The following is a 15,766-nucleotide window of genomic DNA, read 5'->3' as shown; positions in this document are numbered from 1 at the left end:
ATATAGTGCCATCATATTCCAAAAAACTGTACAATGGGTTTGCCGGACATAAGTAGTATATAACATAATACTTCAGAATTACAGAAACTAAATGAGAGCTCTGCTGAAACAAACTTAGAATCTAGAAGAACATCACATTATTATACATTGAAATTCTTCTTTATCAAGGTTGAAATGCAAACCAATATGGTGTTAGCCAATCAGGCATTCATAAATTGTTAAACATGACCTTTTATACTAGCAATCCCTGAACACACTAAAAGAACAAGTATGTACAGTAGCAGTCTAAGTAAAGATTTTGTTTTTTTTAGATGCTAGTAGACAAAACTCAAGCCAAAGCAAAATAACAAATTATTCACGCTTTGACTGTCTATACCGAGATGTATCTTGGGGGATAGTTACTATAGCAACCATCAATTGGTTTAATCCTCCTGCAATACAAGTGTAAATGCAAATGACAGTTGTCCTGTTAAAGATGGCTTACAATGCACAGATAAATATATCTTACAAAAGGATTTCTCTTCTTCACCCTCAGAATTAGACATTTTCCATATCTGTCTCACTCAAATAGACTTTCTGTTACCAATCCTGTATTTAGAGCAAACACTTCAACTGCAAGATATAATCAGGAGCAATCTTGAAGTGAATGACAGGTGTCTGACTAATGTCCTCACTCCCCAGTAGGGCCTGTGGTTGAGATGTTCCCATAATTACACACTTGTAAGGTGTCAAGAGATGAAATACAGAGGCACAAAACAAGAAGTGGTGCTATTCTAGCAAAAAATGGCTGCTTCCATGGAGACTTCACCAAAAGTAATTTCCTCTTGTCTCTTTCTAAGTGTTTATGACACAAGGAGGAACTTTTTATGCGTTACTATACTGTGACCTACAATGTACTTTGAAAATAAAAGTCAGTCAACAATAATCTGCCACAAGCATAAAACCTGGGTAATTCCTTCTAAATTGTAAATGTGCTTATACAGGGCCCTCCTTACTTTGTCTTTCAAAATTGATGCACAACTTGTTACATCCTGTTTACTCATTGTACAGTGCTGCGGAATATGAAAGCGCTATACAAGTCAGTACATAATAATATATATAGCCATACTTATGCATTTTTGTAAATCCCTGATTAACGTAGAATACCGCTAAAAGAATTTATATGCCTTTGTGGTGTTCTGGCAACAGGACTCCTGAAGTACAGGAGGAAGGACTACCTGTCAATTCACAAGATGCAATGTCTAAAGTCATGTGATTAATGTTATGGTATGTAGAAATACTTGCTTACTTTCGATAATTTTATTTTTGCTCCTTAAGAGTATTTTTAGTCAAATAAAATAACTTTAATAATGTAATCCATTAGAACCCACTGGATTCTCCAAGGGGTGGTTCATAAAACAACCTACATGTCTGCCACAATGCTCTAGATCAGGGGCGTCAAACTCTGTGACTTCCAAGCCACACACTAGCTGACTTAATTTCTTTCAAGCAAAGATCTCCTGAAATCCGTGTCTGTTTCCAGCCCCCCAGTTTCTCCTGTTTGACATCGCTGCTCCAGACAATGTTTTTCTATTCCACCTAAAACATTATTTTCTGATCTACAGCATGACTTATTTGTCTTGCCCTCACACCTCCTACTCTAAAAACTGAATGTGACTGATGTCAGCCCTGCTCAACATTTGATAAGTGTTGAAAAGTCTGCCCTGTACTAAAATCACAATGGTTGGAACTCAAGCTAGTAACAATTGCAGAAATCCTGAGAATTTTGAAACAAAATAAAATAAGTACAAACAAATAAACAAATGTATCTGCTGATTGGACCATTTCATTGGTTATTGTGGTAACAAGTTCACTTGTATTCTTTGTTTCTAGAAAAGAAACAATGTAGAGTTGATCACTATACAAAACATTTCCATCCTATCTGTGGGCCTTCGCATATCTGCCTATACATTGGCTGCAGTATTTCACATTTCACCTTTAACATATATAATAAGCATGGCCTGCTGCTATTACCAGCACTCCTACAGTATAAATTGTGTAGGTCATTGTACCAAACAGTAGCACAGTTACGGCAATATTACAGGGTCTTGTAATGCCCATTTGGTTGCGGTAATGCAATGCAGCGCTAATTTCTTGCAGGATCAAGTCCAGTTGACTTTCTTCCTTTTCAAAATAACCTGCCATGGGATACAGTTGAATGTCATAATTCTTCTTTCCCGTAATACAGCTGAGAGATCCATGGGTATTCTTCAGACTAGTGAGTATGTGGAGAACCTAAAAATATACCACTGGCCCAAAATGCGTGACGTGGTAACTTGTGTTTTATAGAAACACAGACCTGTTGCTATGTACAATGCAAACACAATGAACATAATTCTATTTTAAAGGGACCATAAGATGGTGAAATAACTTAAATACTGCAATCTATGCAAGACACAAAACCTGTTAAGGCACATTTTCAATTAATGATTATGATTATCCAGCACTAGATTTACAGTAGAGTTTTAATGCACATTCATATAGAATTTTACATTTATGGAACACTTACTGTCCTTTTATAGAGCCTATTACATTTGATATATGGAACATTTATAAAGCTGTTTGTGTCTGCTACTGAGTGTTACAGTCTGGTTGTGTACTTGTCTATATGAAGATGAAATATTTTACTGACAAAATAATATCTAAAATAAAGTGCTGTTTATTACCCTACATTGTCCAGGGAAAGGCAAGGAATGGGTGCAGTCATTCAAAACCAGACAACTGGACGAAGTTCATACAAAGTCCAGTGAGTAAAACATATTTAACAATAATGTCTCTTTTATTCTTTAATGGCTGGCAGACACAAGTGTGTTCCCCTTTGCGAAAACAAAATTAACATCTGAATTTCTTGTTTCTAGCTATGGCCTAGCAACCAACGAAACAGTCCAACCAATAGAACATTACACTTGTTGCTTTGAAGATGAGATCGCTTTTAAAACTTTGAACCAGACACATTTTTTTATATAAACACTTATTAATCAATGTTTTATGATATGACTTCCAGTTACTCAGTCTGGAAAACTCTTTGGCCTTCGGAACTGTTTTCATCTTGAAAGGCCGGAATAAACCATTTCTATATGCCATTAAATTTGGAGTCTGAAAGCACACCCTAAGATCACTTTATTATAAAGGCATCTCACAATGATCTATGGTCTGGACAGCTGTCATCTGCACTACATACACTGCAAACTACAGTAATGCAGGGACAGCGGTGGCACAGGCAGGCTGTTTTAGGGGCAGCAGTGGCACAGGCAGGCTGTTTTAGGGGCAGCGGCGGCACAGGCAGGCTGTTTTAGGGGCAGCTGTGGCACAGGCAGGCTGTTTTAGGGGCAGCTGTGGCACAGGAAGGCTGGTTTAGGGGCAGCTGTGGCACAGACAGGCTGGCTTATCGTATAGTGATAAGGGTTATGTTGCACTACCTTCAATGTCTGGCTCAGTATATAGTAGTAGGAATTATGCTATACCATATCTGTTCAGTAAATGTTATTTATTTAAACTTATTTATTTATAAGTTAATTTATTTTTTCAGATTTCTAGTTTTTTTCCCAGTTGACATACAGTATACAACTTGTGAAATAAATATTCTTGCCAAAATTAATTTTTTTGTGTGTGTGGGGGGGGGGTGCCACATACAGGATCCGCCCCGGGTGCCAAATACTCTAGGTACGCCCCTGTTTCCCCCATTAGATATTTGTATTATGACATTTCAACCCATCAGTGTTTGAATGTATTAATCTGGTAGATACATTTGTAATGAATTTCCCAAAACACAAGGGCAGTTAATAAAAGGTAATAAACATGTAATTGTAGTAATAGGGCAATTCTAACATCCACTGTCACACACACACAGCACTTTATCAGCAGATAATAAAGACATGCTTGTTTTACATAAGAATAAACAGTTTGAAACCAGACTTCTCATATTTTAGAGTAGTGATCTGTAGGCATTTTACCTGCCTTGTGCTTGGTTATAAATATATGGTAAGGGTGTGTGTGTGTGTGTTATGTGGGTTCTCTTTAAATGAATTATTTTAGTAGTAAACAGCTTGAGCCAGGAATTCAAAATATCCAAAACAATGTAGTACATTCCAAAGACAGTTTGCATCTTTTTCCGCATTTGACAAGCAGTGCAAGCCTTATGAAAGGATACATTACAGTGTAACAGACACATGACTTGTGGCACTTTGCCCCATTGTTACTTCTGCCATTATGTAGAGCATCCACATCTCAAACAAAAAAGGCTACTGTGTACAGTGTGGTTCATCTGTAGTGTACTTTGACTACTTTGACTTTTGGATTTAAAGGGACAATAATATAATTGCCAATATAAACAAATAATTGATTTATTTTGGTAATCACACGTACTGATGCCTCAACATCAATTAGGTCTTCATCAAGCCAAAACAAGCTCATTATTTGTACTAAAATGTACGTACATATCTAAATATATCAGTTTCTGTGAATATTGGAGTGTGCAAGGCTATCTTCCTTATTTTGTGCCAACCAACAGATGTCATATGTAAATAAAATAAAATAGAAAAAGACAAGAAGCGAGTTTAATGCTCATGGGTCATCAGAGTATGCAGAATAATCTTGGACTGTTTAGAGTCTCACCAAATGAGTTCTTTCTATATATGTCTATAGGTAAAATGCTCAGCTCATGCACTTTCAACATAGTTAGTGCTTTAAGTGGTGTTATGGTTTAGGTAATGATGCAGAAATGCAATCATTTAGCTGTGTTTTTTTAATAGGACACCAGTACCGTATCCCAAGTATAGCCTCAGGTGCATGTTATCTCAGGCTATTCACTTTCATCATGCAGAGCATCATTCACAAATCCAACTGTCCTACTTTCATGTCGTATATAATCCTCTTAGTGTGTCCACTCGCTTCTGTGCCTGCGATACCAATCCTGTTATGACTATGCGATGTCCAAGCAACACAAGATGTTGTGCAAGTGACAAACAAGAATAATCTTTCAGACATCTACATTGTATAAAAACAGGAACTGATGAAAAAAAAGATTCAATCTATGCTATCACACATAGCAAAGTAAAAATAAAATGTGGCAAAATATTTTAATACTTTGCAGGTAATACATATATGATATATACAATGAGATGTTTGCAGGCATTCTATAAGCTGCCTGTGCACTTTTCCTGTAACACATACATTGTGAATACACGGGAGGCTCGAGCAAACTTGAAAAATGATGCATAATGAGGGCTCTACATCATAACAGACTGGATGGGCACAGATAATGCATGCATCTTATTTACACATAAGAAATATTCTCCAAAAAAAGTGCATCGCCTTATTTTATCGCACAGTTCTTAAAAAACCTGCATATAACATGTAATTTTAAATTGCATTGAAAAAACGAAACGCTTTATTAACTTTCTCACCAACTGTGACAAGTATAACACTTTTAAAAATAAATATAACACTGGGAGTTTGTAGGTGAAATAGCATTTTAACTTACCACCTACACCATGTATTATAGAAGGACCAGCTCCAGTGAGCTCCTCTTGATTCTGATTTTCATAGGGACATGAAAATCTTTTAACGTTCCTGTATTTTTTTTAACCATATCAAACCTTGTAAGAATAGTAAGGTTTTTTTAACATTCCACAACAATTAATGGGACACACAGCTGCACAAATGTACTCTGTACTTTAATACTGTCAATTTTTTATGTAGGAGGAAAATAAGTAAAATATCTACATTTAGGAGAAGCTGCAGCTCCAGACTCGAGCTTCAAAGTACCTTATATATATGATCTCATTTTTCATGTCACTATTTTGGAAGCTAATCAGTGGCAAGAAAGCACTCCTATTGAGATCACATGCTTGTGTGTGTGTGTGGGGAGGTCTCGCTAGATATGCCAGGAACACTTGTGTGATAAATGATGCCACTTAAGGTGCACAACCAAGGTGCACAACCACATGCATTCTTACACACACACTCACTACATAAATACTTACACTCATGCATACACGCCGACTTTCACACATCCTCTCTTGTGCCTGCACAGAGTATCGCTGCTCCTGTGACTGCAGGCTGCTGGCTGGGGGAAGATGACACAGTAACTCTGGGCCTTGTCTTTTCTTTACAGTGTGAGAGCCATGCAGAGCTTACTCTTACTGAACACGTGTGCCTAAGAAAAGGAACATGTTACGAGCTGATTGTGTCATATGACAGGAATTGGTAATCTCCCTATTAAATTACTGATCATACTCCTGAAATTGAGTCTGTCTATATCTCTGCAAATAACCCATGGATTAAGTGGGTCCCCATCTGGGCCTTCACGTTATCCAGAACGAAAAGTACTGTGTTCCCGCTGTTCAGCAGGACATACACAGCAAGCAGGGGTCCCAGGTCACTAGGGGCATGTGGCAAATTCCTCTTACTCCACTGTTTATCTTCCCCTGTATGACATGCAGACCAGTAGTAGTGGAGTATCTATATACCGTATTGGCTCGAATATAGGCCGCACTTTTTTCCCCCACTCTTTCCCCCCCGACATCCAGTGCCGGCACCGGAAGTTGTATACGCGTATTGCGTAGATGTCCCCCGCCGGCCCCGCAAGACACCCGGGAGTCTGCTCCGGTAAGTCGGGGGGGGGGGGGCAGAGGAGGACAGTGGCAGCATATTCCGGGGGGGGAGGAGGACAGTGGCAGCATATCTCGGGAAAGGGAGGACAGTGGCAGCATATCTCAGGGGGAGGACAGTGGTAGCATATCTCGGGGAGGGAGGAGGACAGTGGCAGCATATCTCGGGGGGGGGAGGAGGACAGTGGTAGCATATCTCGGGGGGGGGGAGGAGGACAGTGGTAGCATATCTCGGGGGGGGAGGACAGTGGCAGCATACCTCGGGGGGGGGAGGACAGTGGTAGCATATCTCGGGGAGGGAGGACAGTGGCAGCATATCTCGGGGGGGGGGAGACAGAGTGGCAGCATGTTTTTTTGGTGCTTTTTTTAAAGAAAAAAACTTTTTCTTTAAAAAAGCACCAAACTTTTAGGGTGCGGCCTATATACGGGGGCGGCCTATATCCGAGCCAATACGGTAATAATAGCAGAAACAACCCGCAAACATATTCTATATAATAGAAAATACCTGCAAACTCTCCAAGTAAAGCCCTTTCCGTGTCAACTCACCACCCACTTTCAGCCTACTCTCTACCTATTTCTCCTTCACTTCCCACAATGCTCGGCTAGCCCTGCCAGAAGAGGTAAACCCATGGAAGTTCCCAGGTATAATAACACCTTTACCTTACAGAAATGGTATCTGATAAAGGATTTGCAAGTGATACATTTATTGAATGGGAATTTAATATCTCTTCCCCTAGAGCAGGGGTGGGCAATTAATTTTCCCATGGGGCCACATGAGAAATTGGAATGGTTTTAGAGGGCCAGACCTCTACAAACTACAAACTCCGAAGCCTTGTCCATTTTGTTAACTTATGTGCTGTTTAATAAAGTTATTCAAGCCTACGTCATTGGTAGAGGTGCTTGAATAAGTAAGGCCTGAATAACTATTAGCACAGCACAGAAGTGAACAAAATGAACAAGGCTTCGGAGTGCATACCGTATTTTTCGCTCTATAAGACGCACCTGCTGATAAGACGCACCTAGATTTTAGAGGAGAAAAAAAAGGAAAAAATATTTTGAGCTAAAAAATGGGCTAAAATATTTATTACAATAACTGAATAAGCTATGAACACAGTAAGACACACGCAGTAAGACACACACAGACACAGTAAGACACACACAGACACAGTAAGACACACACAGACACAGTGAGACACACACAGACACAGTAAGACACACACAGACACAGTGAGACACACACAGACACAGTGAGACACACACAGACACAGTGAGACACACACAGACACAGTAAGACACACACAGACACAGTGAGACACACACAGACACAGTGAGACACACACAGACACAGTAAGATACACACACACAGTAAGATACACACACACAGTAAGACACACACAAACACAGTAAGACACACACACAGTAAGACCTCCCTCCCTAACCCCCCTTCTCAGTATCTCCCCTCTAACTCCCTAACCCCCCCTTCTCAGTATCTCCCCTCTAACTCCCTAACCCCCCCTTCTCAGGATCTCCCCCCCCGCCCCGGTCACTTACCTTAAACTCCTGTGTTGGAAGCGTGAGGCGTTTGTCTCGGGTGCCGGCGCTTCACTGCTGATCGCCGGCGTCTGACGTCATATGCCGGCGCCCAGCGTAAAGCGCCGGCACCCGAGACAAACGCTTCCAACACAGGAGTTTAAGGTAAGTGACCGGGGCGGGGGGGGACACCGGACTCATTGGTGAGTCACCAGGACACTCTTTGCGGGCCGGTCCGAGCTATTCAGCGGGCCGGATGTGGCCCGCGGGCCGTGCTTTGCCCAGGTCTGCCCTAGAGACTGCCAAAAGAAAAATGCAGTCTATACAATGGAATCTTCTCATATGTAATAAATAAGAAATATACATACATACCAACTAATTAACCCCTTAATGACAAAGCCTGTACATGTACGGGCTCAAAATGCATTGTTTTCAATGTGTTTAGGGACCGCCCATTGTCCTTAAGGGGTTAAAATACTGAACATGCCTCCAGGGTTTCCAGGTCAACAATATATATGTTTAATTTTTTATATTTTATGTATAATAATATTAATAATAATAAAAGGGTACATATGTGGCTTGGGATGTTTAACAATGTGTTAAAAATCCTGTATTGTTGCCAATGCACAGTTTCCATGACAACAATAGCTTCCAAATATAGCTAAATTTAGGTCAGACTTCCAATGCTTAAATACTTTTCAAAGTTGGAATGTTTCTAGCAAATATATTTAATTCCTAAAAAAAGTAGTTTTATGCATCATAACATAATCAATGCACTTGGATTAACTGAACTGCGTAAAGAAAGGTAGATCCTCCATCCACCCCATTGTCTCAAAATGTTTTGTTTGATTTTTTAATATCAGTTGTATGTCCTTTAAACATTTTAAAATCTGTATATATACAGCTGATCTGTTGGTTGCATTAAATAGCAGGTGTAGTCTATTTAAATAAATGTGAAGAAAATATGCAAGTGATTACAGACATTATTGCTATTTTAGCAGATAGAATAAGATCAGTATTGATAGATGAGGCAGAATGATTGCTACAGCTGGTTATCATCGGATCCATCTATGGCTTGTAGTGGCTCCATCAAATCAATAGTAAATGATCTCAGCATCCCAAAAGTAATCAAAGAGAAATATATCAAGGGAACGGATAACAGATTGTCTATCAATCCCGGAGATGAATGACCCAACACACTCATCTGTTAAAAGTGCCAGGTTTCCAGCCTAGCAAAACCTTGAAAATCACTCCCATCAATCACACAGAGCAGATAAATAAATCGAGCACTCACACTGTGAGGTTCATTCACTGAAGGTTGAGTTGAATCCCATAGATAGTAATTCTCAGAGACTCACCAGCTCACCAGGTGCCCACTGGTGATTAAAAAAGAAAAAAAGAGGTATCAGACCTCCCCAGTCTACTCTGAGGTCTCACACAGTGTTATGCAAACACTGCTCAACACTTGTCATATGCAGTTGTGTATTTATGGTGGTTGCTCCCTTTAGCCTGAGCCAGGGCAGAGCCAGTCATCCCACAGACCTTCCAAGGTAAAGCGGTCTTTTTTTTTAGTCTAGAGAGAACTCCGCAGATTAGATGTCCTGGTTTCGAGCACACTAGGGAGTCTAACTGGAAAATGGGATGATCGGCCCCTAACGAAGCTGCTGCGTCCTTGGACCTTCCTTAGCCATACTATGCCACTGGTGATATACACAAGTGTGTGACATCGCTGATGTCCCAAAAAACTCTGACATCAGAGAAAGCGATGGTCTTCTACTGTTTTACAAAATGTGTCCCTAAAAGGAACCTGTCCAATATCCTGGTGTGATTCTCATTTATTTGAGTAGTGTTGGGTTTCTTCAGTAACCTTACAAAGTTCATCTGAAAGCAGCGGAAAATCATCAGGGTCTCAACTAAGGAGATAGCAACTCCACATATAATGGATTCCTATATTCCAAATTAAGTTATATGTATAAAATAACATGGATTACACCTGGTACAAATACTTGGAGTTTGAGGATTTATGAGATTCAAATGGTTAATAAAATGACTTTATAAGTCTTCATAAGTAATAAGTCAACTAAGTACTAAATTTATTATTATGCAGATTTTCTGTCCTGGAAAGCATCTGTCAACTTTGATGTGATCATGTAATTTCTGCTACTGGCTGACCGGATTTGAAGGATATTGCTGGAAGCCAAGAAGCAGAGGTCGGGTAATGAGACCTGACACCGAGATGTTATAACAAGCATAAAATCTTCTTTAATGATCTGGAAGCAAAGTTCTTATCAGAACACAGTACTTGGTAACACAAAAAAAGATCAGGGACACTTTCCTTTAGACAGTTTTAACCAGAGTCCCAGGGTATATCAACGATGAACCTTCATCACCCCAATTAGAACCGGTATGCACCCCAATTAGAACAGGTATGCAAGCTGAGCACAGGTGGATTCCACGAAAAAACAAATCCACCTCTTCTGGTAATCAGCCAGAAGAGGATCGGAGGTAGAAAATAAAAGATACTCTTGATTTACTAGATCTAGTAACATTTACGTATTTACCAAAAAATAACCCCAAAAATGTGAACCCCAATACAAAGAGCATTTACGATGCTGCTGCCAATAATATAGTCTATGAAACTTTCAACTGTAAGCACATAGCGACGTTCTCAAAATACTACGCATTGACGCATGTAGTTTCATGTTAGTGGGCGTGGGGTCATACCAGACCCAGGAAGAATACACTATTGTATTCCAACAATTGTTGGCAATAATTACACAGAGCGTAATCAGTGTGTCTGATGCTTTTCGGATTCCTAGAGAACAGATTATACGGGCATTAAAAGAGAACGCTTAACCCCTACAGTTAATCACGTTGTTTTGCACATTTCCCTATAGCTGAAAGGGTTAAGCACTTTAAAATATTTTAATTATGAATTCACAGTTTCTGTGCAGGAATAACAAGCATAATGTGTATTGATTTTTTTTGTTTCCTCTACAAAAAGATACAAACACTTCCAATACAAAATCAGCCAAGGATAATGTATAACGCATATTTTGATCCACTTGCAATATACAGTATATCCTTACAAGCAATTCTTCGCGTATCAAGACTGCCACCCCTAACATATGTTAAGCAAATATAGAATTCCAGTTATGATAAGACATTCCGCTCAGGAATTTTAACTATTTCTTGCTAGTGGAAGAAACTAAGGTAGGCATTATAGTGTCAAAGCGAGAAAGGCATGTTATATTGTAATAAGCAGCAGAATTATAGCGATCAACTGATGATAGCCTATCAGAGGCAGAAATACAATAATCCTGGTTTAACAAACAAAGTCAATTCATATTTTCAATTAATTTATTACAGCATGAGGTGTGCAGATTCCCACTTTTATTTTTTTTTATTTTTATTTTACAGAAACGTTTCTGCATGGCTGCTTTAAAATGATAAGCTTTATGCATTTATTGGATATATTTATATTTTGAGAAAGGACCGGAGGTGGTCCGAAACGTTGGCCATGCTGATTGAAATAAACTAGTGCTTAATGCACTTTGCTACAAAGACCCGTGAGTGCCCATTTTTCTTTGGTTACATATATATATATATATCATCCTTGTTTACAGAAGTATACACATAGAATGTGAATAGGAAAACAGACGCCTCTCTAGAGTGATCCTGAGTTAATGTAACTTGTTTTCTGCATGTCATATCTGGGTGAAAGTCACCAAGGTCTTTAGCTGAGAATGTTAATTTAACCATTTAGTAACCACTGAGAAGGCCAGTTTATTGAGAACCAAAAAAATGACTCCTAGAGTCATACTGTGCTCTGGGCTATAGCAATAAAAAATAATTCGTTTCTGCTAGACCTCTGTAGTTCCAAAGTCATCAGATATAAACAATATATGATTTTCTATTAGGAATATAGTAAACACATTTACAGCTATATATATATCCATATCTATATATCTATATATATATATCCTATTTGTATCAGGCTGAATTAAATGCAATATTAAAAGATATAGTGCTCACCACCTGTCAGAGTTTTAAGGTTTGTATCTGTCCCCACAGTGGGATTCTTGGAAAACTGTTAGGCTATTCCAGTCTTCTTAATGCAAAGTCTACCATATACCCATACACAAGTTGCACATTAACCCTGCTTAGATACACACACGCACTAACACACACGCTAACACCAGACTGCACAGTATGTAACATCATCTCCAGCAAGCACCTTACCAGAAGCAGACTGCAGGCTCTCCAGGCTCCAGTATCTAGACAGCAGCCCTCTCATCCCAACACCACCCCAACCCACGCAGCTACTGCTGTCAGAATCCGATCCGGAGGAAAGCCCGGAGCTCCCACAGCTACCGTGGGGGTTCATGGCATCACAGGGGCTTGGCTGCGCTCTCATCCGGGGCCGCAGATCGGAGAGAGCTGCCTCTTGTTGCTTCTCGCAGGCAGTACTACCTGGCACTGCTAACCCACTGCCGAGCTGCTGCTTCCTCGGGAGATGCAACCTGACATCATAGGGGGCCTCCAAGGGGGCTCCACCAGGGAATATGTATTTCTCAAACCTCATTATCACACATAGCCACACGGGGGAATTACATAGCCAGGCCCTTTATTTTTACATTTCATGCTGATTTGCACCATTTCATTAACCATTTGTGAGGATTTCTCTTGGAAAGAATACTACAAGGCACATCACTCACAGGCACGGGGACAGGGTTACAAGAATCATCATTTACATTGTATTGAAAACTTGTAAGATTTAAGTCGGGTAACCAATAAAAAAAGTAAAATTGCTTATTTTTTTATTTATTTTACTACTTTCTAGGTGTCAGAGATTTAAGTGTTAAAAACTAGGATTTTTATTATGCTTCTGGTTAAAAATTCAAAATATGCTTTGAGTTTGAAATATTGATGCAGAATAATTCCACAATTTATAACAAAGATTATTCTGATTTATATTTTAAAATGATGATTTCTAAGCACATTTATGACGTTGTAGTTGCAAAAACTAGAGCAGGATTTTGTGCAGAAAGGTGACAACCAGTTAGGAATGATATAGCAGCTCACTTGTCTGTCTTAATAGATCCATATTTATTATTAAGGTTTCTGGACCAAAACTCTATATATATGAATTAACTGTGATATAAACCAATGAAATGCTTCTGCTGAATTTACCTTTACTGTAGGTACTCATATTTTAAAGCTCCTTGAATATAAGGGTGTTTTATAAGATGATATTAAATACATCATATACAGATTGTGTACCTCCCAACATTTCAAATGGCCAAAGAGGGACAACTTTGTTTTACACCCCCCATGCAAATTAATTTTCCATGCAGAAGATGCGTTGGGATGAAGAAATCACTTTGTTCACCTTGTTGTTACTACCAGTTAGTAACTATGCTGGCTCACTGAAGAATGCCGACATGGGTATGTCCAGACTATAGTGCACAATCCTGACACTCATTGGCTGATTAAAGAGGCCAATCAGTTGCAAGAATGGTTGAATTATGGAGGGCAGCTCCAGGGCTGCAGATTCAGCTTCAGGTGTTTTAATTTTTTTTTCATTTTTGAAGAATGCATATTAAAAGTACTTTAGTGGGGCTGTCAGGGGCAGGAAGCCACAGCTGATTAGGGACCCTAAGGGTCCCCTTTAGAGGATGTGGGGGTAATGTATAGCTTCTTCTTAAATTTACTGTATATCACTATAATTTATTGTATTCATTAACAAAATTGAGATAATATGATTCCTTTGTTTATATATAATTATCCACTTCTATTAATTTTACATAAATATGCTTGCATAGGGAGTCGAAGCTGTAGCAATACTTTTTTAATAATATGAAATACATTTTTATGAAACTGCAATTTCATCTTAGTGACCTCGACATTACATTATGAAGGGCCAACCCTTCATAAGGAGCCTCTGCTCCAACAATAGATTTAAAGGCCCTGTATAAAGCATACTTAAACCAGAGATTTCTTGAAATTTACCTTATTGTACCTTTAGGACTATAGAAATTTCTAATGCAATGCATACCATCCAAGAATACAATTTCATATGGGATAATAGGAAATAGATCATAGGGTATGAGCATAGAATATACCAGATGGCTTCCGGCTTTGTGGAGATGTTTGTTTTTAGGAATTATATTTTTTAGAAATGAAACTTTTTGTTAATCTCATTGGCTGGGCATTGAATTTGGATCTGGAGGGAGTTTGTGAGCTTTATATCTTTATATATGTCATATAGGAGAATTGGCATACCTGAATTGGTTATCATTCTGTAGTCATGTACAGTGTTTCTCATAATTAGAGATATTTAGTGAAAACACATGTATACAGTACCTGGGTATGTAAAATTTCTCACGCAGCCCACAAAATCAAGTCCAGTTGGAGTGCTCTGGGAAAACGAATGTATCTTCATTGGGAGAATTCGAAATATTTCCGAAGGAGTGGCAGACATACTCATTCTAGCCTAAGGAAGAAGACAGCTGTCAGGAACTGTTACAAGTGCTGGATATTCTCTCTGCCACTGCAGCTATTGAATGCCTCCATGGAAAGAAAGTGGCTGATAGACATTTTATTCATATATCTTGGAGAGGCAGCTATGTCAAACGGACCTCAGTTGCTGTTGGACTGCCATTCCCGTCATCACTGGGATGGAACAACAGCTAAGGTGCTAACAGTCACTTCAGTCTGATGTAGAATTTAACTTTTAGGTTTCAGAGAATACCCTAAGAAAATAACCCAGCAGTGAATGATGGATCAAGTAGAAGTATAAATTTTAACTTTATTAAAATGAAAACTCTGTTGCCCTCAAGTATTTCCTGAAAGGAACACAAACCATTGGAGCTGTAACTAAAGGGTCTTTGGCCAAGGCTGATTGGACTTAAAATCAATTTAAAGGGCTAGAAGCTTTCCAACACCATAGGTCTGAATAATCTCACTGTTTCTTACATCCTACTCTTATTTCATTAATATATTCACATACAGTGTTCGATCACATAACAATAGTTTGAATGTTACACAAAATAAATCCCTTGTGAATATATATTTTTTAATAAATAAAATTAATTCTAAAAATTAATTAACAAATAATTGCCACAAAAGGAAACTAGCATAATCTCTTGAGTAATATACATTAAATTACAGAGTAATGTAGTTTTCTATATTATATTGTAGATACATTTACAATGATTTTGATGTTTTCACTGCCCTGTGTCTTAAATGTAAATTCTACTCATATTCCCATTTTATTTTATGGAAATGTTTCTCTAGTCCTTACTTGGATAGTGCAGCAACTACGGATTTAATGTTATATTCATAAAATATCATGTGTGGGACAAAACCCAAGCGATAATGCTAGTTTCCTTTAAGTGTTAGACTTGTTAAAAAAGGAATAGAAAAAAAGTCTATTTTTTAATTAATATGGTTAATTATGATTAGTAGTACATATTGTTCAAGATATAATGTAAAAAATACGCATTAGACATTTTCATTCACAGAGAGGAAACCTCACTTTAGGTCAAACATGCCATCTTCTGTCCAGAAGAACTACAGATCAT

The 15,766-nt window shown here is 38.6% G+C and overlaps 1 protein-coding gene across 1 annotated transcript in view; it reads right to left on the bottom strand.

Annotated features, from left to right (window-relative positions):
• LOC149288239 (rho guanine nucleotide exchange factor 4-like) overlaps nt 1-14,625 on the bottom strand; it is a 41,814-nt gene extending 27,189 nt beyond the window's left edge. The window contains exon 1 of the mRNA XM_089491936.1: nt 14,547-14,625. Within this exon, the coding sequence (XP_089348062.1) occupies nt 14,547-14,625 (79 nt within the window). The remainder of the gene's footprint in view (nt 1-14,546) is intronic.
• Between the last annotated feature and the right edge of the window lie 1,141 nt (nt 14,626-15,766).

Source organism: Sceloporus occidentalis, unplaced genomic scaffold, assembly GCF_023333645.1.
Source record: "Sceloporus occidentalis isolate IW3139 unplaced genomic scaffold, rSceOcc1.0.p SCAF_53, whole genome shotgun sequence".
Taxonomy (NCBI): Eukaryota; Metazoa; Chordata; class Lepidosauria; order Squamata; family Phrynosomatidae; genus Sceloporus; species Sceloporus occidentalis.
The sequence above is the reverse complement of the archived record's forward strand: the minus strand, read 5'-3'. Positions and strand labels throughout refer to the sequence as shown.